Source organism: Nerophis lumbriciformis, linkage group LG39, assembly GCF_033978685.3.
Source record: "Nerophis lumbriciformis linkage group LG39, RoL_Nlum_v2.1, whole genome shotgun sequence".
Classification (NCBI taxonomy): Eukaryota; Metazoa; Chordata; class Actinopteri; order Syngnathiformes; family Syngnathidae; genus Nerophis; species Nerophis lumbriciformis.
In genome coordinates, this window is record NC_084586.2 from 1,325,487 (window position 1) to 1,352,500 (window position 27,014).

Sequence of the window (27,014 nt, forward strand, 5' to 3'; positions counted from 1 at the left end):
GCTAAAAACGTTATGACAGACCACCTCAAGAAAAACGGAATGGAAATTTAAATTTTTTTACTGAACGAGACACCCAGAATGTACATGAAAATAAAGAATGTGAGATTTACAATACAAACTACGAACGATAAAACACTGAATATTGACAACATATCATTCAAAAGCACAGATTCCAACCATTGTTGTCAAGTATTATATATATATATATATATATATATATATAATACTTGACAACAATAGACCTTGTTTACTTCCATGACGACCTCTTTAAAGCTTTGTAATCAATCAGAAATATCAAGCATGCATTTTTCCCATCATGCCTTGCAATTAATTTGAATGGCTGTAATTTTTTGTGGTGATGAGACGGGGTTTTTTTTTTGGTTTTTTTGATAGCTACACATTTTAGTGAACAAGTTGTGTGATGTGTTTCTGCACCATGACTATGAAACGTTGTTTGGATTGGGTTGTATAGGTACATGCTGTGCTTGTGTGGTTATGAAAGTACACGTTCTGGTCAATGACCTGAGCTTCCAACACTGTATATATATATATATATATATATATATATATATAATACTTGACAACAATAGACCTTGTTTACTTCCATGACGACCTCTTTAAAGCTTTGCAATCAATCAGAAATATCAAGCATGCATTTTTCCCATCATGCCTTGCAATTATTTTAATTATTTTTTTTTTATTTATGTCTACATTTTAGTAAACAAGTTGTGTGATGTGTGTACTTTTTGTGCTGGTTGACAATTTTTTTCTGCACCATGACTATGAAAGGTTGTTAGGATTGGGTCGTATAAGTACATGCTGTGCTTGTATGTTTATGGATGTACACATTTTGGTTAATCCCAAAAAACGTTATGACAGACCACCTCAAGAAAAACGGAATGGAAATTTAATTTTTTTTTTACTGAATGAGACACCCAGAATGTACATGAAAATAAAGAATGTGAGATTTACAATACTAACTACGAACGATAAAACACTGAATATTGACAACATATCATTCAAAAGCACAGATTCCAACCATTGTTGTCAAGTATTATATATATATATATATATATATATATATATATATATATATATATATATATATATATATATATATATATATATATATAATACTTGACAACAATAGACCTTGTTTACTTCCATGACGACCTCTTTAAAGCTTTGTAATCAATCAGAAATATCAAGCATGCATTTTTCCCATCATGCCTTGCAATTATTTTTATTATTTTTTTTATTATTTATGTCTACATTTTAGTAAACAAGTTGTGTGATGTGTGTACTTTTTGTGCTGGTTGACAATTTTTTTTTTGCACCATGACTATGAAAGGTTGTTAGGATTGGGTCGTATAAGTACATGCTGTGCTTGTATGTTTATGGATGTACACATTTTGGTTAATCCCAAAAAACGTTATGACAGACCACCTCAAGAAAAACGGAATGGAAATTTAATTTTTTTTTACTGAATGAGACACCCAGAATGTACATGAAAATAAAGAATGTGAGATTTACAATACTAACTACGAACGATAAAATACTGAATATTGACAACATATCATTCAAAAGCACAGATTCCAACCATTGTTGTCAAGTATTTTATATATATATATATATATATATATATATATATATATATATCTATATATATATATATATATATAATACTTGACAACAATAGACCTTGTTTACTTCCATGACGACCTCTTTAAAGCTTTGTAATCAATCAGAAATATCAAGCATGCATTTTTCCCATCATGCCTTGCAATTAATTTGAATGGCTGTAATTTTTTGTGGTGATGAGACGGGGTTTTTTTTTTGGTTTTTTTGTATAGCTACAAATTTTAGTGAACAAGTTGTGTGATGTGTTTCTGCACCATGACTATGAAACGTTGTTTGGATTGGGTTGTATAGGTACATGCTGTGCTTGTGTGGTTATGAAAGTACACGTTCTGGTCAATGACCTGAGCTTCCAACACTGTATATATATATATATATAATACTTGACAACAATAGACCTTGTTTACTTCCATGGCGACCTCTTTAAAGCTTTGTAATCAATCAGAAATATCAAGCATGCATTTTTCCCATCATGCCTTGCAATTATTTTTATTATTTTTTTTTTTATTTATGTCTACATTTTAGTAAACAAGTTGTGTGATGTGTGTACTTTTTGTGCTGGTTGACAATTTTTTTTCTGCACCATGACTATGAAAGGTTGTTAGGATTGGGTCGTATAAGTACATGCTGTGCTTGTATGTTTATGGATGTACACATTTTGGTTAATTCCAAAAAACGTTATGACAGACCACCTCAAGAAAAACGGAATGGAAATTTAATTTTTTTTTACTGAACGAGACACCCAGAATGTACATGAAAATAAAGAATGCGAGATTTACAATGTTAACTATAAACGATAAAACACTAAATATTGACAAATTTGCTCTAGATGGTGGCATTTTCCCACCTGTCAGACCCCCGTGTATTGACATTTATTATGAAAACACTCCACACGCCACATGATGCTGCGGCGGATCGCATTTGGCCCGCGGGATGGGGTTTGGACACCCCTGCCCCAAGTTTACAGCTAATGTTAAAAAAAAAAAAAGAGTCTCCAGTGGCTTTGTGCTGCACACCAGAGATTCTTACGCCTTGCAAACAACAAAAAGTAGCAAATAATGTGCAGCATTTAGGCCGGGATCCAATTCTGAATTAATCGTTCCTTAACGAGAGAGAGGGGAGGGGAAAAAAACTTGTTTTTGCCGTTTTCCAACGCCAACTAAAGTCATTGATCACGGCGAATTTACGCCCCTCGGGATTAACATAATCTATTAGCCCTGATTCATGAAGCGGCGGCCGGAGAACGGGATTGCGGCTGCACAGACAGAAATCTTTTGTGTCCTCTGCTCATCCTATTAGAGGCTGCAAAAGCGGCGGAGGATTTAAGGGCATTGTGTGCATCATCGAAATTCAGAGGCCTCCCTCTCCTCCACATTAATGTGAATCACCTGCTAAATAGTCCCTCCTGGCCCATAAGGCTCCCTGAATATGTGGCTAGGACAATTGCATATTGTCAGGTAATTTCTATTGTTGATATGGGAAGTCATTTCTTTGATGAATCCCCCCTCAGAGAGCGATGGATCTCATCTTTTTTTTTCTTCCCGCCCTTTCAGGCTGCTTAAAATTCAAATGGGCTTTCCGTGCGAGCGTGTGAATGATTGAGCCCCAACTTTGAACTTTCGCTGTATTTTTCGAGGAGTCAATGGAGAGATGGCCTCGATACGGCCGATTGTCCACTCGCTCTATTGAGGTGGGGGGTTTTTTTTCCTCCTCTGCATCTTGGCTCTGCATACTGACTCACTGAGGGTGCGTATTCCCCGCCGGGCCCGCTAATAGAGGCCTCGAAAGGCCTTAAAGTACACGTCAATGACACCGGCATTCCTCTTCACCAGTGGTCTCCAACCACCGGGCCGCGACCGTGCATCGATTGGTACCAGGCCGCAAAAAAATATATATATATATATATTTTTTTTTAAATTAAATCAACATAAAAAACACAATATGCACTTAAAATTAGTGCACCAACCCAAAAAACCTCCCTTCCTCATTCGCACAAAAGGGTTGTTTCTTTCTGTTATTAATATTTCTGGTTCCTACATTATATATCAATATATATCAATACAGTCTGCAGGGATACAGTCCGTAAGCACACATGATTGTATTTTTTTTATGACAAAAAAAATAAAAATAATAATAATAATAATAATTAAAGCTGCAAGCAGCGTTGTTCGGGCCCGCGTATTTGGCAGGTGCTAGTCCTAAGTGTCCCAATACTTTTGTCTACTTTTAGTCTGAAGTGTCCCAAGACTTTAGTCTAGTGTACCTACCTTGTCTGCATTGTGTGGGCACGTTGGTGCTTCCTGCTTTTAAGCAGCCATCTTAAAAAAACAGCATCGCAGCAGCATCAGCGCAGCGGGTCTTTGAAGGGTCATAAAATCAAAACCGGAGCAGTTCATTAAAAAGCGCTTCTGTTGTTGTAATCACAAGGGTTCAATCTCTCTCCTGTGTTGGTTTGAAGGCGAAACGACAAACGCGCTCAGAGGAGTTCGTTTTTGAAGGAAGGTGACCGGTTTTTACCAAAAAATTGTTTTGAAGGGGGAATAGCAAAATTCCTGTTGATTTTTGCTGGGGGTTGTCAATCTAAGTGAGACCTACAGAGAGGTTTTTGTTTCATCTCTCTCCGACCTTCCCAGTGGGAGTTACAGGCAGTTTTGTCAGATTTTTCATCCGAGGAGCAGTTTTTTGTGCGTTTTATTAATAAATTGCTGTAGAGCACAATTTTTAGATTTGGGGTTAGGTTTTTTCATTAGATCACAGTTTTAGCCAGTCCTGATATGTGTGTTCAGTTTGGTGAGTTTTGAAGCATGTTAAGGGGGTCAAATTAGAGCTCAAAGAGGCAAAAGTGACTGTTTTTAGTACTTTTTTGTCTTGAAGGGGGAATTGCCAACTTCCTGTTGATTTTAGCCCGAAGATGGACAATTGAAAAATGTAGGTCTAAGTCAGACCTACATAAAGGTTTTTGTTTCATGTCTCTCCGACCTTCCTAGTGGGAGTTACAGGCAGCGTAGTTTTTTCTTCTTCCTAGGGGGCGCTAGAGCGCAATTTTGAGTTTTGGGGTTTGGTTTTTTTACCTTTAAGGCACTCAAAGCGCTTTGACACTATATTCACTCATTCACACACACATCCACACACTGATGGCGGGAGCTGCCTAACCACGACCCATCAGGAGCAAGCGTGAAGTGTCGTTGAGCAAGACACTTGACGGTTGTGACTAAGTTGTTAGAAGCTGGGGATCGAACCAGGAACCCTCAGGTTGCTGGCACGGCCACTCTCCCAACTCGCCTCAAAAACGTCACGTTTTATGTGTCAGGTGAACCGCGACGAATGGGCCACGTGAGTCCATTTCCTACTAAATAGTGTGGTTCTTGTTAGCATTATTTTACATACCAGGAAATAAACCAAAACAATAACCGTAAAAAGCTTGACTAACCTAAAATGTCTGGCAGCTAAGGCCAATAGTGCACCCCCCAAATTCGTCACGTTTCATGTGTCAGGTAAACCGCGACGAACGGGCCATATGAGTCCCTTTCCTACTGTATATTGTGGTTATTTTAGCATTATTTTACATATCATAGATCGAATCAAAATAAAAACGGTGTGAACCTTGATTAATCTAAAATGTCCGGTGGCAAAAGTGCACAGTGCACGGCCCAAAATCGTCATGTTTCATGTGTCAGGTAAACCGCGACAAACGGGGCCACGTGAGTCCCTTTCCTACTGTATAGTGTGGTTCTTTTTAGCATTTTTTACATACCAGGAAACAAACCAAAACAAAAATTGTAAAAAGCTTGATTCACCTAAAATGTCTGGCAGCTAAGGCCAATAGTACACCCCCCAAATTCGTCACGTTTCATGTGTCAGGTAAACCGCGACGAACGGGCCATATGAGTCCCTTTCCTACTGTATATTGTGGTTACTTTAGCATTATTTTACATATCATAGAACGAATCAAAATAAAAACGGTGTCAACCTTGATTAATCTAAAATGTCCGGTGGCAAAAGTGCAAAGTGCACGGCCCAAAATCGTCATGTTTCATGTGTCAGGTAAACCGCGACAAACGGGGCCACGTGAGTCCCTTTCCTACTGTATAGTGTGGTTCTTTTTAGCATTTTTTACATACCAGGAAACAAACCAAAACAAAAATTGTAAAAAGCTTGATTCACCTAAAATGTCTGGCAGCTAAGGCCAATAGTACACCCCCCAAATTCATCACGTTTCATGTGTCAGGTAAACCGCGACGAACGGGCCATATGAGTCCCTTTCCTACTGTATATTGTGGTTATTTTAGCATTATTTTACATATCATAGATCGAATCAAAATAAAAACGGTGTCAACCTTGATTAATCTAAAATGTCCGGTGGCAAAAGTGCACAGTGCACGGCCCAAAATCGTCATGTTTCATGTGTCAGGTAAACCGCGACAAACGGGGCCACGTGAGTCCCTTTCCTACTGTATAGTGTGGTTCTTTTTAGCATTTTTTACATACCAGGAAACAAACCAAAACAAAAATTGTAAAAAGCTTGATTCACCTAAAATGTCTGGCAGCTAAGGCCAATAGTGCACCCCCCGAATTCGTCACGTTTCATGTGTCAGGTAAACCGCGACAAACGGGGCCACGTGAGTCCCTTTCCTACTAAATAGTGTGGTTCTTTTTAGCATTTTTTACATACCAGGAAATAAACCAAAACAATAACCGTAAAAAGCTTGACTAACCTAAAATGTCTGGCAGCTAAGGCCAATAGTGCACCCCCCGAATTCGTCACGTTTCATGTGTCAGGTAAACCGCGACGAACGGGCCATATGAGTCCCTTTCCTACTGTATATTGTGGTTATTTTAGCATTACTTTACATATAGATCGAATCAAAATAAAAACGGTGTCAACCTTGATTAATCTAAAATGTCCGATGGCAAAAGTGCAAAGTGCACGGCCCAAAATCGTCATGTTTCATGTGTCAGGTAAACCGCGACAAACGGGGCCACGTGAGTCCCTTTCCTACTGTATAGTGTGGTTCTTTTTAGCATTTTTGACATACCAGGAAATAAACCAAAACAATAACCGTAAAAAGCTTGACTAACCTAAAATGTCTGGCAGCTAAGGCCAATAGTACACCCCCCGAATTCGTCACGTTTCATGTGTCAGGTAAACCGCGACGAACGGGCCATATGAGTCCCTTTCCTACTGTATATTGTGGTTATTTTAGCATTATTTTACATATAGATCGAATCAAAATAAAAACGGTGTCAACCTTGATTAATCTAAAATGTCCGGTCGCAAAAGTGCAAAGTGCACGGCCCAAAATCGTCATGTTTCATGTGTCAGGTAAACCGCGACAAACGGGGCCACGTGAGTCCCTTTCCTACTGTATAGTGTGGTTCTTTTTAGCATTTTTTACATACCAGGAAATAAACCAAAACAATAACCGTAAAAAGCTTGACTAACCTAAAATGTCTGGCAGCTAAGGCCAATAGTGCACCCCCCGAATTCGTCACGTTTCATGTGTCAGGTAAACCGCGACGAACGGGCCATATGAGTCCCTTTCCTACTGTATATTGTGGTTATTTTAGCATTATTTTACATATCATAGATCGAATCAAAATACAAACGGTGTCAACCTTGATTAATCTAAAATGTCCGGTGGCAAAAGTGCACAGTGCACGGCCCAAAATCGTCATGTTTCATGTGTCAGGTAAACCGCGACAAACGGGGCCACGTGAGTCCCTTTCCTACTGTATAGTGTGGTTCTTTTTAGCATTTTTTACATACCAGGAAATAAACCAAAACAATAACCGTAAAAAGCTTGACTAACCTAAAATGTCTGGCAGCTAAGGCCAATAGTACACCCCCCGAATTCGTCACGTTTCATGTGTCAGGTAAACCGCGACGAACGGGCCATATGAGTCCCTTTCCTACTGTATATTGTGGTTATTTTAGCATTATTTTACATATAGATCGAATCAAAATAAAAACGGTGTCAACCTTGATTAATCTAAAATGTCCGGTGGCAAAAGTGCAAAGTGCACGGCCCAAAATCGTCATGTTTCATGTGTCAGGTAAACCGCGACAAACGGGGCCACGTGAGTCCCTTTCCTACTGTATAGTGTGGTTCTTTTTAGCATTTTTTACATACCAGGAAATAAACCAAAACAATAACCGTAAAAAGCTTGACTAACCTAAAATGTCTGGCAGCTAAGGCCAATAGTGCACCCCCCGAATTCGTCACGTTTCATGTGTCAGGTAAACCGCGACGAACGGGCCATATGAGTCCCTTTCCTACTGTATATTGTGGTTACTTTAGCATTATTTTTACATATCATAGATCGAATCAAAATAAAAACAGTGTCAACCTTGATTAATCTAAAATGTCCGGTGGCAAAAGTGCAAAGTGCACGGCCCAAAAATCGTCATGTTTCATGTGTCAGGTAAACCGCGACGAACGGGGCCACGTGAGTCCCTTTCCTACTGTATAGTGTGGTTCTTTTTAGCATTTTTTACATACCAGGAAATAAACCAAAACAATAACCGTAAAAAGCTTGACTAACCTAAAATGTCTGGCAGCTAAGGCCAATAGTGCACCCCCCGAATTCGTCACGTTTCATGTGTCAGGTAAACCGCGACGAACGGGCCATATGAGTCCCTTTCCTACTGTATATTGTGGTTATTTTAGCATTATTTTACATATAGATCGAATCAAAATAAAAACGGTGTCAACCTTGATTAATCTAAAATGTCCGGCGGCAAAAGTGCACAGTGCACGGCCCAAAATCGTCATGTTTCATGTGTCAGGTAAACCGCGACAAACGGGGCCACGTGAGTCCCTTTCTTACTGTATAGTGTGGTTCTTTTTAGCATTTTTTACATACCAGGAAACAAACCAAAACAAAAATTGTAAAAAGCTTGATTCACCTAAAATGTCTGGCAGCTAAGGCCAATAGTACACCCCCCAAATTCGTCACGTTTCATGTGTCAGGTAAACCGCGACGAACGGGCCATATGAGTCCCTTTCCTACTGTATATTGTGGTTACTTTAGCATTATTTTACATATCATAGAACGAATCAAAATAAAAACGGTGTGAACCTTGATTAATCTAAAATGTCCGGTGGCAAAAGTGCAAAGTGCACGGCCCAAAAATCGTCATGTTTCATGTGTCAGGTAAACCGCGACGAACGGGGCCACGTGAGTCCCTTTCCTACTGTATAGTGTGGTTCTTTTTAGCATTTTTTACATACCAGGAAACAAACCAAAACAAAAATTGTAAAAAGCTTGATTCACCTAAAATGTCTGGCAGCTAAGGCCAATAGTGCACCCCTCGAATTCGTCACGTTTCATGTGTCAGGTAAACCGTGACGAACGGGCCATATGAGTCCCTTTCCTACTGTATATTGTGGTTATTTTAGCATTATTTTACATATAGATCGAATCAAAATAAAAACGGTGTCAACCTTGATTAATCTAAAATGTCCGGTGGCAAAAGTGCAAAGTGCATGGCCCAAAATTGTCATGTTTCATGTGTCAGGTAAACCGCGACAAACGGGGCCACGTGAGTCCCTTTCCTACTGTATAGTGTGGTTCTTTTTAGCATTTTTTACATACCAGGAAATAAACCAAAACAATAACCGTAAAAAGCTTGACTAACCTAAAATGTCTGGCAGCTAAGGCCAATAGTGCACCCCCCGAATTCGTCACGTTTCATGTGTCAGGTAAACCGCGACGAACGGGCCATATGAGTCCCTTTCCTACTGTATATTGTGGTTATTTTAGCATTATTTTACATATCATAGATCGAATCAAAATAAAAACGGTGTCAACCTTGATTAATCTAAAATGTCCGGTGGCAAAAGTGCACAGTGCACGGCCCAAAATCGTCATGTTTCATGTGTCAGGTAAACCGCGACAAACGGGGCCACGTGAGTCCCTTTCCTACTGTATAGTGTGGTTCTTTTTAGCATTTTTTACATACCAGGAAACAAACCAAAACAAAAATTGTAAAAAGCTTGATTCACCTAAAATGTCTGGCAGCTAAGGCCAATAGTGCACCCCCAGAATTCGTCACGTTTCATGTGTCAGGTAAACCGCGACGAACGGGCCATATGAGTCCCTTTCCTACTGTATATTGTGGTTATTTTAGCATTATTTTACATATCATAGAACGAATCAAAATAAAAACGGTGTGAACCTTGATTAATCTAAAATGTCCGGTGGCAAAAGTGCACAGTGCACGGCCCAAAATCGTCATGTTTCATGTGTCAGGTAAACCGCGACAAACGGGGCCACGTGAGTCCCTTTCCTACTGTATAGTGTGGTTCTTTTTAGCATTTTTTACATACCAGGAAACAAACCAAAACAAAAATTGTAAAAAGCTTGATTCACCTAAAATGTCTGGCAGCTAAGGCCAATAGTGCACCCCCTGAATTCGTCACGTTTCATGTGTCAGGTAAACCGCGACGAACGGGCCATATGAGTCCCTTTCCTACTGTATATTGTGGTTATTTTAGCATTATTTTACATATCATAGATCGAATCAAAATAAAAACGGTGTCAACCTTGATTAATCTAAAATGTCCGGTGGCAAAAGTGCACAGTGCACGGCCCAAAATCGTCATGTTTCATGTGTCAGGTAAACCGCGACAAACGGGGCCACGTGAGTCCCTTTCCTACTGTATAGTGTGGTTCTTGTTAGCATTGTTTTACATACCAGGAAATAAACCAAAACAATAACCGTAAAAAGCTTGACTAACCTAAAATGTCTGGCAGCTAAGGCCAATAGTGCACCCCCCGAATTCGTCACGTTTCATGTGTCAGGTAAACCGCGACGAACGGGCCATATGAGTCCCTTTCCTACTGTATATTGTGGTTATTTTAGCATTATTTTACATATCATAGATCGAATCAGAATAAAAGCGGTGTCAACCTTGATTAATCTAAAATGTCCGGTGGCAAAAGTGCACAGTGCACGGCCCAAAAATCGTCATGTTTCATGTGTCAGGTAAACCGCGACAAACGGGGCCACGTGAGTCCCTTTCCTACTGTATAGTGTGGTTCTTTTTAGCATTTTTTACATACCAGGAAACAAACCAAAACAAAAATTGTAAAAAGCTTGATTCACCTAAAATGTCTGGCAGCTAAGGCCAATAGTGCACCCCCCGAATTCGTCACGTTTCATGTGTCAGGTAAACCGCGACGAACGGGCCATATGAGTCCCTTTCCTACTGTATATTGTGGTTACTTTAGCATTATTTTACATATCATAGAACGAATCAAAATAAAAACGGTGTCAACCTTGATTAATCTAAAATGTCCGGTGGCAAAAGTGCACAGTGCACAGCCCAAAATCGTCATGTTTCATGTGTCAGGTAAACCGCGACAAACGGGGCCATGTGAGTCCCTTTCCTACTGTATAGTGTGGTTGTTCTTAGCATTATTTTACATACCAGGAAATAAAGCAAAACAAAAACGGTATAAATCTTGACTAACCTAAAATGACTGTCACTGTAACACTCATTCAAATGACCAAAGTGAGAGCTCTTTGAAGCCACTGCTTTTACAAATAAATAAGATTTTAACACAATTGTAGACATTAAAACTGTTTTTTTTGTTTTGTTTTTTTGCAATGTGTGTGCGTTTTGCAGTCCCTCCATGATTTTACGTGCTTTTTTTGTGATTGTAACTTTGCATACATTTTTTTTGCACGATAGTGAACATGTAAAAAAAAGTATTTATATAACTTTATATGAACATTTTTTTGCACGATAGTGAATCATGTATACAAAGTATTTGTGTAACTTTGTATAGATAATGAACTGTCGTTAGCTCTGCCAAGTGTGACATTTTGTTTAGCTAGTGGCGTTATGCAAAAACTAAAAAAAAAAAGATTTACAGCAAATAAGATTGTATCTATTTGGAGTTGACTTTTTTTTTTCTTGATTACTATTTAACGATTTAAGTATTTTATTTAATAGACTTCGGGAGCCCCCCTTCATATTGCGCCACACATTTTCAATGGGAGACAGGTCTGGACTACAGGCAGGCCAGTCTAGTACCCGCACTCTTTTACTATGAGGTTACACTGTTGTAACACGTGGCTTGGCATTGTCTTGCTGAAATAAGCAGGGGCGTCCATGATAACGTTGCTTGGATGGCAACATATGTTGCTCCAAAACCTGTATGTACCTTTCAGCATTAATGGTGCCTTCACAGATGTGTAAGTTACCCATGCCTTGGGCACTAATACACCCCCATACCATCACAGATGCTGGCTTTTCAACTTTGCGCCTAGAACAATCCGGATGGTTCTTTTCCTCTTTGGTCCGGAGGACACGACGTCCACAGTTTCCCAAAACAATTTGAATGTGGACTCGTCAAACCACAGAATACTTTTCCACTTTGCATCAGTCCCTCTTAGATGAGCTCGGGCCCAGCGAAGCCGGCAGCATTTCTGGGTGTTGTTGATAAATGGCTTTCGCTTTGCATAGTAGAGTTTTAACTTGCACTTACAGATGTAGCGACCAACTGTAGTTGTGGTTTTCTGAAGTGTTCCTGAGCCCATGTGGTGATATCCTTTACAAACTGATGTCGCTTTTTGATGCAGTACCGCCTGAGGATTCAAAGGTCCGTAATACCATGGCTTATGTTCAGTGATTTCTTCAGATTCTCTGAACCCTTTGATGATATTACGGACCGTAGATGGTGAAATCCCTAAATTCCTTACAATAGCTGGTTGAGAAATGTTGTTCTTAAACTGTTCGACAATTTGCTCACGCGTTTGTTGACAAAGTGGTGACCCTCGCCCCGTCCTTGTTTGTGAATGACTGAGCATTTCATGGAAGCTGAATCATGGCACCCACCTGTTCCCAATCAGCCTGTTCACCCATGGGATGTTCCAAATAAGTCTTTGATGAGCGTTCCTCAACTTTCTCAGTCTTTTTTGCCACTTGTGCCAGCTTTTTTGAAACATGTTGCAGGCACCAAATTCCAAATGAGCTAATATTTGCAGAAAATAACAAAGTTTTCCAGTTCGAACGTTAAGTATCTTGTCTTTGCAGTCTATTCAATTGAATATAGGTTGGAAAGAATTTGCAAATCATTGTATTCTGTTTTTATTTACCATTTACACAACGTGCCAACTTCACTGGTTTGGGGTTTTGTACATCTATCCTCAGCCTACAAGATGTCCTCACCAAAAGCAAACTAACCTTTGAGCGCACGTTTGACAATGACTGACTTTCAGGCCGTGTTTGGGGATTTAAAGCAATTTGGCTCGCCAAACATTCTTTACTCCCTCGTAATTAATTAGGACGCCGGGATTTCTATTCTTTTCTTTTTTCCTTTTTTTTTTTTGGACTCGCAAACGCCTCAAAGATGGAGGTCAAAGATTCGCGGCTGCCGCGGCGAAACATGAAGGTGTCCCCGTCACGCTACGCCGCGTCCTGTTTCGAGCTAAAGAGGCAGCCGCTAATGGCCTCCGCGCCGCTGCCAAATGAAGATGAAGTTTTTGCCGCCGTCGTTGCCTTCCTCTAACTTTTAGGGACTGTTGCACTTTTGGCAAAAGCTAAAGAGCTAAAGCGAGAATCTACAGGTTGCATGTTGCAGGTTTACCACGAATTGATGAACATGGACCCCGACTTAAACAAGTTGAAAAACTTATTGGGGTGTTACCATTTAGTGGTCAATTGTATGGAATATGTACTGTACTGAAGTCTCAATCAATCGAAAAAAAATGCAGTAATTAGTTTTTACTACTCTTGTCTGAGAACCGCCGTCCTTTACAGTGGACATTGCTCCGTAAATGTCCACTGCAGAGGACGTCGGTATTCCATACTTGCCAACCTTGAGACCTCCGATTTCGGGAGGTGGGGGGTGGGGGGCGTGGTTAAGAGGGGAGGAGTATATTGACAGCTAGAATTCACCAAGTCAAGTATTTCATATATATATATACAGGTAAAAGCCAGTAAATTAGAATATTTTGAAAAACTTGATTTATTTCAGTAATTGCATTCAAAAGGTGTAACTTGTACATTATATTTATTCATTGCACACAGACTGATGCATTCAAATGTTTATTTCATTTAATTTTGATGATTTGAAGTGGCAACAAATGAAAATCCAAAATTCCGTGTGTCACAAAATTAGAATATTACTTAAGGCTAATACAAAAAAGGGATTTTTAGAAATGTTGGCCAACTGAAAAGTATGAAAATGAAAAATATGAGCATGTACAATACTCAATACTTGGTTGGAGCTCCTTTTGCCTCAATTACTGCGTTAATGCGGCGTGGCATGGAGTCGATGAGTTTCTGGCACTGCTCAGGTGTTATGAGAGCCCAGGTTGCTCTGATAGTGGCCTTCAACTCTTCTGCGTTTTTGGGTCTGGCATTCTGCATCTTCCTTTTCACAATACCCCGCAGATTTTCTATGGGGCTAAGGTCAGGGGAGTTGGCGGGCCAATTTAGAACAGAAATACCATGGTCCGTAAACCAGGCACGGGTAGATTTTGCGCTGTGTGCAGGCGCCAAGTCCTGTTGGAACTTGAAATCTCCATCTCCATAGAGCAGGTCAGCAGCAGGAAGCATGAAGTGCTCTAAAACTTGCTGGTAGACGGCTGCGTTGACCCTGGATCTCAGGAAACAGAGTGGACCGACACCAGCAGATGACATGGCACCCCAAACCATCACCCAACCATGCAAATTTTGCATTTCCTTTGGAAATCGAGGTCCCAGAGTCTGGAGGAAGACAGGAGAGGCACAGGATCCACGTTGCCTGAAGTCTAGTGTAAAGTTTCCACCATCAGTGATGGTTTGGGGTGCCATGTCATCTGCTGGTGTCGGTCCACTCTGTTTCCTGAGATCCAGGGTCAACGCAGCCGTCTACCAGCAAGTTTTAGAGCACTTCATTCTTCCTGCTGCTGACCTGCTCTATGGAGATGGAGATTTCAAGTTCCAACAGGACTTGGCGCCTGCACACAGCGCAAAATCTACCCGTGCCTGGTTTACGGACCATGGTATTTCTGTTCTAAATTGGCCCGCCAACTCCCCTGACCTTAGCCCCATAGAAAATCTGTGGGGTATTGTGAAAAGGAAGATGCAGAATGCCAGACCCAAAAACGCAGAAGAGTTGAAGGCCACTATCAGAGCAACCTGGGCTCTCATAACACCTGAGCAGTGCCAGAAACTCATCGACTCCATGCCACGCCGCATTAACGCAGTAATTGAGGCAAAAGGAGCTCCAACCAAGTATTGAGTATTGTACATGCTCATATTTTTCATTTTCATACTTTTCAGTTGGCCAACATTTCTAAAAATCCCTTTTTTGTATTAGCCTTAAGTAATATTCTAATTTTGTGACACACGGAATTTTGGATTTTCATTTGTTGCCACTTCAAATCATCAAAATTAAATGAAATAAACATTTGAATGCATCAGTCTGTGTGCAATGAATAAATATAATGTACAAGTTACACCTTTTGAATGCAATTACTGAAATAAATCAAGTTTTTCAAAATATTCTAATTTACTGGCTTTTACCTGTATATATTAGAGATGCGCGGTTTGCGGACACAACCGCGGAGTCCGCGGATTATCCGCGGGTCGGGCGGTTGAAATAAAAAAAAATTAGATTTTATCCGTGGGTCGGGTTGGGCGGTTGAAATAAAAAAAAAAAAGATTTTAAATAGATTCAGGCGGGTGGCAGTTAAACCAATTCGGAAATATATATACATAGTTCAATGTTGTTACCCACATATGAAAAACGAGCAGGCACCTGCAGCATATGCCACAACAGAAGAAGAAGAAAAAAAGAGATGTACGTGGTACGCGACAAACTAAAAAAGGGAATACTAAGGACCAGGGGAAAAAAAGGCCAGAAAAGTTCAGCGTGGACTCGTTTTTATGAGGTTGTAAATCAGGATGATAGTAATGCTGGCTACGTGATTTGCAAGAGCTGCGACGCTGTTTATGTCTACGACAGTCACAAAACCGGGACATCTAACATGGTGCATCACATTTGTGCAAAACCCCGAACCTCCACAAACACCCTGAGCATGAGCAGTTTCGTCCGCCGTGATCCCAGAAGAGTGCCACAGGATGTTAAAACAAGGCTTACAGATGCATGCGTGAACGCAGCTGCCTGCAGCAGTTTGAGTGGCGCGAGCGCGCTTGGAGGTGCGCTCAGCGCGGCTCCCAGATGATTGCGCACTGGTGTGCGTCTGGGCCGTGACAGCGTGGCACGTATTGAATGTCTCTGCTGCATTGGATCAGTCTCCTTTCTTTAACAGGCAAAAGCTTTATAACCTCACTAATGCCTTGCATCGTCTATATTAGATATATAACAACGGGCGGATGGCGGGCGGGTGCGGTTTTGATTAAATGTTAGTTCGGGTGGATGGCGGATGGTTGACGACTTTTGTGATGCGGTTGCGGATGAAATAATTGCCTATCCGCGCATCTCTAATATATATATATATATATATATATATCTACATCCTGAAAATATGCAAACAAAACTGTGTTTAGATAATTGATACTTCAAACTTGCATAAATAAATATTAAGGAATATAACATAACTTGGCTTCTGAGAGCTTCAAAATGTAATGAATAAAATGCTAAAGTTGTTGATAAACAAGCAATTATTTTAATAATTAAATATGGTCATTTTAAATGAATTATTATGATAATTTAAAATTAATTATTTCAAATATGTTTATTTTAATGTATAATTCTATGGCTGGATGTAATAAGGAGTCAGGAAAAAATACAAATAAAAATACAATTAATTTTGATGTTTTAAAATAAAGTAAAAATGTATTTAGTTTTTTTTTTTTTTTTTTTTAATTAATAAATATATTTATTTTTAGGTAAGATAAACATAATAATACAATTTATCTCTAGTCTGGATGATTTAGTTCGTGTCACCCTGTTGTCCTCACTCAGGTCCGCATGGCTGAAAATCGTGAGATTTTCGGGAGAATATTTGTCCCGGGAGGTTTTCGGGTGAGGCGCTGAATTTCGGGAGTCTCCTGGAAAATTCGGGAGGGTTGGCAAGTATGCGGTATTCGGACCTGCCAGCTCAAAGCAAGAAAACATGTTTAGAATCATCGAGCAGAAAGAAAAAAAAATCTCTCAGCCGAGAGAAAAGAGGGCAAGGGAGGGGTGGAACAAATAAATCCGCTGGCATTCAGTCTAAGGGGACTGTCGACGGGAGCAAACAATAATTGGAATTTAATGAGAATCTCTGTTGAAAAGGCAACAAAAGGTGCGGCTAATGAGGCTATCATGGCCGTACTCGCTGTTTCTCCAGCAGGAAGTTGAACACAAACAAAGCAGAAGTCTCTGGCGGGAGGTCTTCACCAACTGAAGGCTGGTACACGCATAAAAGATGTTGGAAATCAATCAATCAATCAATGTTTACACTGCAAAAAGTAAGTGTTCAAAAACAAGAAAAAAAAAAAAAAATTAGGGGTATTTTAATTGAACTAAGCAAAATTATCTGCCAATAGAATAAGAAAATTTGGCTTGTCAAGACTTTCCAAAACAAGTAAAATTAGCTAACCTCAATGAACCCAAAGGGGGACATTATCACCAGACCTATGTAAGCGTCAATATATACCTTGATGTTGCAGAAAAAAGACCACCGTATTTTCCGCACCATAAGGCGCCCTGGGTTAAAAGCCGCGCCTTCAATGAACGGCATATTTCAAAACTTTGTCCACCTATAAGCCGCCCCGTGTTGTAAGCCGCATCTAACTGCGCTAAAGGAATGTCAAAAAAACAGTCAGATAGGTCAGTCAAACTTTAATAATATATTAAAAACCAGCGTTCTAACAACTCTGTTCACTCCCAAAATGTACGCAAATGTGCAATCACAAACATACGTATATCAACATGGACAGAGCTGCGTGAAAAAAGCCACCCGGCCTCTTCGCGTGAACTTAAACTTACCTTAACCACTCGCTCATCTTTTCTTCATCCATCCCTTCGAGTTAGCTTTTATGATGACGCCGGCTGGAAAGGTCTCTTTTGGCAAGGTCTTCCTTTTGAATATCACCATGGGTGGAAGTTTCTGGCCATTAGCATGGCAAGCTAGAACCACAGTGAAGGATGACTTCTCATTCCCTGTGGTGCGAATATTCACCGTACGTGCTCCCGTTGTATCCAGTGCGGTTCACAGGAATATCAGTTGCTGTGAAATAGTACCGGTAATCCGTGTGCGGATGGAGAGATTGCGTCTTTTCATGAACCGGATCCCTGACGCTTAGTAGGAGCCATTTTGTGGTCTTTACAGATGTAAACACACAAAGGAAATGAAACGTACGGTGATATCCGCGCGCTTTTTCTTCTTCTACGCGGGCGGGTGGTTGCTTACAGTAGAAGAAGAAGCGCTTCCTGTTCTATGGGGGCGGGTGCTTACCTTGGCGGTTGCTTGCGTAGAAGAAGAAGCGCTTCCTGTTCTACCGGGAAAAAAGATGGCGGCTGTTTACCGAAGTTGCGAGATCGAAACTTTATGAAAATGAATCGTAATATTAATCCATATATAAAGCGCACCGGGTTAAAAGCCGCACTGTCAGCTTTTGAGTAAATTTGTGGTTTTTAGGTGCGGCTAATAGTGCGGAAAATACGGCATATATTTTTTTAACCGATTTCCGAACTCTAAACGGGTGAATTTTGGCGAATTAAACGCCTTTCTAATATTTGCTCTCGGAGCGATGACGTCACAAAGTGACGTCGCATCGGGAAGCAATCCGCCATTTTCTCAAACACCGAGTCAAATCAGCTCTGTTATTTTCCGTTTTTTCGACTGTTTTCCGTACCTTGGAGACATCATGCCTCTTCGGTGTGTTGTCGGAGGGTGTAACAACACCAACAGGGACGGATTCAAGTTGCACCAGTGGCCCAAAGATGCCAAAGTGGCAAGAAATTGGACGTTTGTTCCGCACACTTTACCGACGAAAGCTATGCTACGACAGAGATGGCAAGAGTGTGTGGATATCCTGCGACACTCAAAGCAGATGCATTTCCAACCATAAAGTCAAAGAAATCTGCCGCCAGACCCCCATTGAATCTGCCGGAGTGTGTGAGCAATTCAGGGACAAAGGACCTCGCTAGCACGGCAAGCAATGGCGGCAGTTTGTTCCCGCAGACGAGCGAGCTAAACCCCCTGGATGTCTTGGCTCACACCGTCCCAAGATGATCAAGAGAAGAATATCGACCCTAGCTTCCCTGGCCTGCTGACATCAACTCCAAAACTGGACAGATCAGCTTTCAGGAAAAGAGCGCGGATGAGGGTATGTCTACAGAATATATTAATTGATGAAAATTGGGCTGTCTGCACTCTCAAAGTGCATGTTGTTGCCAAATGTATTTCATATGCTGTAAACCTAGTTCATAGTTGTTAGTTTCCTTTAATGCCAAACAAACACATACCAATCGTTGGTTAGAAGGCGATCGCCGAATTCGTCCTCGCTTTCTCCCGTGTCGCTGGCTGTCGTGTCGGTTTCGCTTGCATACGGTTCAAACCGATATGGCTCAATAGCTTCAGTTTCTTCTTCAATTTGGTTTTCTCTACCTGCCTCCACACTACAACCATCCGTTTCAATACATGCGTAATCTGTTGAATCGCTTAAGCCGCTGAAATCCGAGTCTGAATCTGAGCTAATGTCGCTATAGCTTGCTGTTCTTTCCGCCATGTTTGTTTGTGTTGGCTTCACTATGTGACGTCACAGGAAAATGGACGGCTGGTTAAAATCAGGCACTTTGAAGCTTTTTTTAGGGATATTGCGTGATGGGTAAAATTCTGAAAAAAACTTCAAAAAATATAATAAGCCACTGAGAACTGATTTTTTAATGGTTTTAACAATTCTGAAATTGTGATAATGTTCCCCTTTAAAATAAGTATATTCTCACTAATAACAAGTGCACTTTTCTTGGTAGAAAGATAGTATATATTTTGCTCAATATGTTGAAAAATATTCTTAAATGAAGTAAATGCAAGTGCCATTATCTTGACATAATGATATGTGCTCGGCATTACATTTCTTGAAACCAGCAAACTTATACTAAAAACTAGTTTATTGTTCTTAATGGAAAGGCAACAAGGCAACCGCTTGTTACTCTCGGAGTCTCTCAGCCGCTCAGGCAAATCATATGGTCTAAAAATGCATTTTTCCATGGATAACATGACATCATCGCGCCAAGTGCGTGCTCTTTCAGTCAATTAGTGCGCATATATACAGCCCGGCCCCCGGCCCAAAAATGTTTAATTGTAATTTTGAGGAATTTATCTGAATATGCATGAACTATTTCTGTTCAAAATTGTTTGAAATTTCAAATGTTTAAATATTAACTGTCAGTTTACTGTACTGTGCCAACTGTACTACTATATGAGTACGTGTTTCCTATTGTTTCATTGAAAATAAAACAGCAAAGTCCATTTGGCTGTCATCTGTTTTAATTATGAGACACAATTGTGTCAAAATCATGATTTTTTTTTTTCATGCTTGAAATAAGAAATGATGACTTTAAAAAAGTAGTTTTATACTTGTGAGTGTTGATGACACAGCTTTGCAACAGTTGATATTCTAGTTTCAAGCATGCTTTACTCAATGTAGGTCATCAAATCTCAGCTGTAATATCTTACTGAGATCATTTAGGACCAAAACACTTAAAACAAGTAAAACACTCTAACATAAAATCTGCTTAGTGAGAAGAATGATCTTATCAGACAGAAAATAAGCAAATATCACCCTTATTTGAGATATTTAATCTTACTTAGATTTCAGTTTTTGCAGTGTACTTATATAGCCCTAAATCACGAGTGTCTCAAAGGGCTGCACAAGCCACAAATCTTAAGAGATTTTTTTTTTTTTTTTTTAATGTTACAGAATTTTTACCACTGTATTACATGGCCTTTCCCTTTAACAACAAAAACATAAACGTTTGGGAACTGAGGAGATCAATTTCTGAAGCTCTTCGGGTGGAATTCTTTCCCATTCTTGCTTGATGTACAGCTTAAGTTGTTCAACAGTCCGGGGGTCTCCGTTGTGCTATTTTAGGCTTCATAATGCGCCACACATTTTCAATGGGAGACAGGTCTGCACTACAGGCATGCCAGTCTAGTACCCGCACTCTTTTACTACGAAGCCACGCTGTTGTAGCACGTGGCTTGGCATTGTCTTGCTGAAATAAGCAGGGGCGTCCATGATAACGTTGCTTGGATGGCAACATATGTTGCTCTAAAACCTTTATGTACCTTTCAGCATTAATGGCTCCTTCACAGATGTGTAAGTTACCCATGTCTTGGGCACTAAAACACCCCCATACCATCACAGATACGACGTCCACAGTTTCCAAAAACAATTTGAAATGTGGACTCGTCAGACTACAGAACACTTTTCCACTTTGCATCAGTCCATCTTAGATGAGCTCGGACCGAGCGAAGCCGGTGGCCATGTGATGATATCCTTTACACACTGATGTCGCTTTTTGATGCAGTAGCGCCTGAGGACTCGAAGGTCACTGGCATGGCCGCTTACCTGCAGTGATTTCTCCAGATTCTCTGAACCTTTTGATGATATTACAGATCGTAGATGTTGAAATCCCTAAATTCCTTGCAATAGCTGATTGAGAAATGTTGTTCTTAAACTGTTGGACATTTTGCTCACGCATTTGTTCACAAAGTGGTGACCCTCGCCCCATCCTGCTTTTATACCCAATCATGGCACCCACCTGTTCCCAATTAGCCTGTTCACCTGTGGGATGTTCCAAATAAGTTAGGGGTCGGGAACCTTTTTGGCTGAGAGAGCCATGAAAGCCAAATATTTTTAAATGTATTTCCGTGAGAGCCACATAATGTTTTTTAACACTGAATACAACTAAATGCTAAACTATAGGGCAGCACGGTGGCAGAGGGGTTAGTGCATCTGCCTCACAATACGAAGGTCCTGAGTAGTCTTGGGCTCAATCCCGGGCTCGGGATATTTCTGTGTGGAGTTTGCATGTCCTCCCCGTGACTGCGTGGGTTCCCTCCGGGTACTCCGGCTTCCTCCCACCTCCAAAGACATGCACCTGGGGATAGGTTGATTGGCAACACTAAATTGGCCCTAGTGTGTGAATGTGAATGTGAATGTTGTCTGTCTATCTGTGTTGGCCCTGCGATGAGGTGGCGATTTGTCCAGGGTGTACCCCGCCTTCCGCCCGATTGTAGCTGAGATAGGCTCCAGCGCCCCCCGCGACCCCGTAAGGGAATAAGCGGTAGAAAATGGATGGATGGATGGAGCCTGTGTATAAAGACAGGCTTTGATCAGTTTTTAGCTTCATGTGTGTTACGGCCGTGTTTTCTTTCCCATCCAATATCGAGTAAAACTCAGGCTGGTATCATCTATACCCAGCAGTAGTGTTGTCCCGATACCAATATTTTGGTACCGGTACCAAAAATTTTTTCGATACTTTCCGATACAAAAACACATGCAGCAAAGGTAAACAAAAAGTGGATTTCTAAGAAAGAAATCTACTGTTATGAAGCGTGAATTAAATGTACTGTATACTACAAGGCTTGAGTACTGTAATTATTACAGTATTTGGTGAAGAAATAAAGAGAGTCATGCATAAAAAAAAGTCCTAAAATCAAGCAAATATTCCTCCGTCGTTGTTTTCTGTCATTTTCCTTATAAAACATCAACGCCGACGTTACTTTCACCGACACTCATCTGTGTCGTCCTCATTAAAAGGTCCATCGGGAGACATTTTTGTTCCCCCTTTGCATACCTCACCGCTACAATGTAGCAAGGCTCTGGTACACAATGGCGCCTGTGCGGATTGAGGTTACGTGACGCACTACAATTAAAAAAAACAAAAAAAAACGTCCAGGACGACCCAAGCGTCACTGTCAATTACAGCGCTGAATACGTGCAGGCGTGGGTGTTTTGGGGGCCCGCCGGGCGAGGCGGAACAGGGCGCTCTGTGCTGACTCGGCAAAGAATGCTCATAGGAGTTTAGTGGGGAACATTAAGCACTATGTATATATATGTGTATATACAGGTAAAAGCCAGTAAATTAGAATATTTTGAAAAACTTGATTTATTTCAGTAATTGCATTCAAAAGGTGTAACTTGTACATTATATTTATTCATTGCACACAGACTGATGCATTCAAATGTTTATTTCATTTAATTTTGATGAGTTGAAGTGGCAACAAATGAAAATCCAAAATTCCGTGTGTCACAAAATTAGAATATTACTTAAGGCTAATACAAAAAAGGGATTTTTAGAAATGTTGGCCAACTGAAAAGTATGAAAATGAAAAATATGAGCATGTACAATACTCAATACTTGGTTGGAGCTCCTTTTGCCTCAATTACTGCGTTAATGCGGCGTGGCATGGAGTCGATGAGTTTCTGGCACTGCTCAGGTGTTATGAGAGCCCAGGTTGCTCTGATAGTGGCCTTCAACTCTTCTGCGTTTTTGGGTCTGGCATTCTGCATCTTCCTTTTCACAATACCCCACAGATTTTCTATGGGGCTAAGGTCAGGGGAGTTGGCGGGCCAATTTAGAACAGAAATACCATGGTCGGTAAACCAGGCACGGGTAGATTTTGCGCTGTGTGCAGGCGCCAAGTCCTGTTGGAACTTGAAATCTCCATCTCCATAGAGCAGGTCAGCAGCAGGAAGCATGAAGTGCTCTAAAACTAGCTGGTAGACGGCTGCGTTGACCCTGGATCTCAGGAAACAGAGTGGACCGACACCAGCAGATGACATGGCACCCCAAACCATCACTGATGGTGGAAACTTTACACTAGACTTCAGGCAACGTGGATCCTGTGCCTCTCCTGTCTTCCTCCAGACTCTGGGACCTCGATTTCCAAAGGAAATGCAAAATTTGCATGGTTGGGTGATGGTTTGGGGTGCCATGTCATCTGCTGGTGTCGGTCCACTCTGTTTCCTGAGATCCAGGGTCAACGCAGCCGTCTACCAGCAAGTTTTAGAGCACTTCATGCTTCCTGCTGCTGACCTGCTCTATGGAGATGGAGATTTCAAGTTCCAACAGGACTTGGCGCCTGCACACAGCGCAAAATCTACCCGTGCCTGGTTTACGGACCATGGTATTTCTGTTCTAAATTGGCCCGCCAACTCCCCTGACCTTAGCCCCATAGAAAATCTGTGGGGTATTGTGAAAAGGAAGATGCAGAATGCCAGACCCAAAAACGCAGAAGAGTTGAAGGCCACTATCAGAGCAACCTGGGCTCTCATAACACCTGAGCAGTGCCAGAAACTCATCGACTCCATGCCACGCCGCATTAACGCAGTAATTGAGGCAAAAGGAGCTCCAACCAAGTATTGAGTATTGTACATGCTCATATTTTTCATTTTCATACTTTTCAGTTGGCCAACATTTCTAAAAATCCCTTTTTTGTATTAGCCTTAAGTAATATTCTAATTTTGTGACACACGGAATTTTGGATTTTCATTTGTTGCCACTTCAAATCATCAAAATTAAATGAAATAAACATTTGAATGCATCAGTCTGTGTGCAATGAATAAATATAATGTACAAGTTACACCTTTTGAATGCAATTACTGAAATAAATCAAGTTTTTCAAAATATTCTAATTTACTGGCTTTTACCTGTGTATATATATATATATATTAGAGATGCGCGGATAGGCAATTATTTAATCCGCAACCGCATCAGAAAGTCGTCAACCATCCGCAATCCACCCGATCAAACATTTGATCAGAACCGCATCCGCCCGCCATCCGCCCGCACCCGCCCGTTGTTATATATCTAATATAGACGATGCAAGGCATTAGTGAGGTTATAAAGCTTTTGCCTGTTAAAGAAAGGAGACTGATCCAATGCAGTACAGACATTCGCGTGCCATGCTGTCACGACCCAGACCCACACCAGTGCGCAATCATATGGGAGCCGCGCTGAGCGCACCTCCAAGCGCGTCTCGCTGCCGGCGACGGCCGGGTATATGGGCCCGACGCTCCAGCGCCATCCATTTTCAGGGCTAGTTGATTCGGCAGGTGGGTTGTTACACACTCCTTAGCGGGTTCCGACTACCATGGCCACCGTCCTAGCTGCTGTCTATATCAACCAGGGTGAGCCCCACCCCTTTCGTGAGCGCACTGCGCGCGGAGTGACCCCTGTTACGCGCCCCCGGCAACAGGGGTGGCGGGCAGGTAAGCTGCGCGGGCGGAGCGTGCGGAGTGACCCCTGTTACGAGCCCCTGGCCACGGGGGTGGCGGGCAGGTAAGCTGCTTACCTGCTGCGCGTGACGCCGGCCGCAGCGAAGGCGGACGAGGCGGGGTGTCGGTGCGGTGGGCGCGGTGGTGACCCTGGACGTGCGTCGGGCCCTTCTCGCGGATCGCCTCAGCTACGGCTCCCGGTGGGGCCCTCTCGGGGGAAGGGGCCTCGGTCCCGGACCCCGGCGAGGCGTCCCTTCTCTTCCCTTCGCTCTGTAAAAGTGTCCATCTCTTTTTCTTTTCTTTTCTTCTGTTGTGGCATATGCTGCAGGTGCCTGCTCGTTTTTCGTATGTGGGTAACAACATTTAACTATGTATATATATTTCCCAATTGGTTTAACTGCCACCCGCCTGAATCTATTTAAAAACAATTTATTTTTTTATTTGAACCACCCGACCCGACCTGCGGATAAAATCTAATTTTTTTAAATTTCATCCGCCCGATCCGCGGATAATCCGCGGACTCCGCGGTTGTGCCCGCAAACCGCGCATCTCTAATATATATATATATATATATATGATCCTTTGTGACATTTGCGCAGACTCGACCATGCAGCCCATTTTTCTTCAAGTGCCTCCTTATTGTGCATCTTGAAACAGCCACACCACAATTTTTCAGAGAGTCCTGTATTTCAGCTGAGGTCATTTGTGGATTTTTCTTTGCATCTCGAACAATTTTCCTGGCAGTTGTGGCTGAAATCTTTGCTGGTCTACCTGAATCCCTCATTTTCCACTTCTTAATCAGCGTTTGAACACTGCTGATTGGCATTCTCGATTCCTGTGGATATCTTTTTATACCCCTTTCCTGTTTTATGCAGTTCAATTACCTTTTCTCTCAGATCCTTTGACAATTATTTTGCCTTCCCCATGACTCAGAATCCAGAAACATCTGTGCAGCACTGAATGAAAGATGCAATGGTCTGTCAGAAGCCCAGAAACTCACTGACCTTTTATACACACACATTCATTACAAACAAACATGTCACAGGTGAGGATTGGAACCTTGATTAGCCATTCAAACCTGTTTGTGTCAACTTTGGTGCATGTTATCAGATCAAAGTCACTGGGGTATGTCAACTTTTGATCAGGGTCATTTGGGTACTTTCTTTTGTCATTTTGATTTAAAAAGAGTAAACACAAGTTGTTTGCCAATAAATAGCTTCACACAACTATTAAGCATGAGTGGAAGAAAGGTTTTTGTGTTACCATTCATATTCTCTGAAGAATGGCCAAGAAATCATCAATTCTCCCAGGGTATGTCAACTTATTGTCAGGCTTGTCCCTGACAGTTTGACTGTGTTTAAGTTTTTCCTCTGCGTTTGTCTTAGTTTTCTGTCAGCGCTTTTATTTTGTCTTCATTTCCTGATTGTCTCCCTGAGTGCTGCTTCCCCTCAGCTGTGGCTGATTGACACCTGGCCACACCGGGTGTCAATCAGCCAGCAGCTATTTAAACCTGCTTTCCCCTCCAGTCAGGGCTGGATTATTGTCATTGTCGTTAATACTTGTTGTCACTACTACCTGTCATATCGTTGTAGCTCTGTCTACTTTTGTTCACTCTGCTCATGTCATAGTTCCTTCGTGTCACAGTAAGTGTTTTTGTTTCTTGTCGACAGTTAGCCTTTGTGCTATTTTAGTTCATAGCCAAGTTTGTTCTCCGCCTTGTGCGCGCCTTTTGTTTGTTTTTTTGCTATAGTGTTAAATTAAATCACGTTTTCTCGCTCAATGCCTGCCGTCATCTCTGCATCTTGGGGTTCGTCACCAACAAACTCTGACACTTATGAGCACGACTGTATATACACGGCAGCGGCGTGAAGGGAAAACATGGCAAAGAATAAAAAAAGAGTCATAATTACCTCCCTTAGCTAGTTTCTATTTAGCTAACTTTGCTTCGACGTAACCCTAACCTTGTTTTTTCCGTTTTGTGTCGTCCAGGTCGCGACATGGCCAACACGACCTTGCCCGGGTACCCCCCTCACGTTCCCCCGACAGGCCAGGGCAGCTACCCGACCTCCACACTCGCTGGAATGGTTCCTGGTAAGTGACGATTGCCGTGATCACCGCCATCTAGAGGAGAGGAGTGGAACATTTTAGGACAAATGTACAAGTCGCCGACAAATGACACTTCTTGTTCTATATGTC

The 27,014-nt window shown here is 41.5% G+C and overlaps 1 protein-coding gene across 2 annotated transcripts in view; it reads left to right on the forward strand.

The window, feature by feature from the left end:
- The window catches only part of LOC133577710 (paired box protein Pax-2a-like), a 118,973-nt gene that overhangs the window by 85,322 nt on the left and 6,637 nt on the right, over nt 1-27,014 (forward strand). For both annotated transcript variants that reach the window (XM_072912731.1, XM_061931688.2), the window contains exon 8: nt 26,808-26,909. In XM_072912731.1, the coding sequence (XP_072768832.1) occupies nt 26,808-26,909 (102 nt within the window). The remainder of the gene's footprint in view (nt 1-26,807; nt 26,910-27,014) is intronic.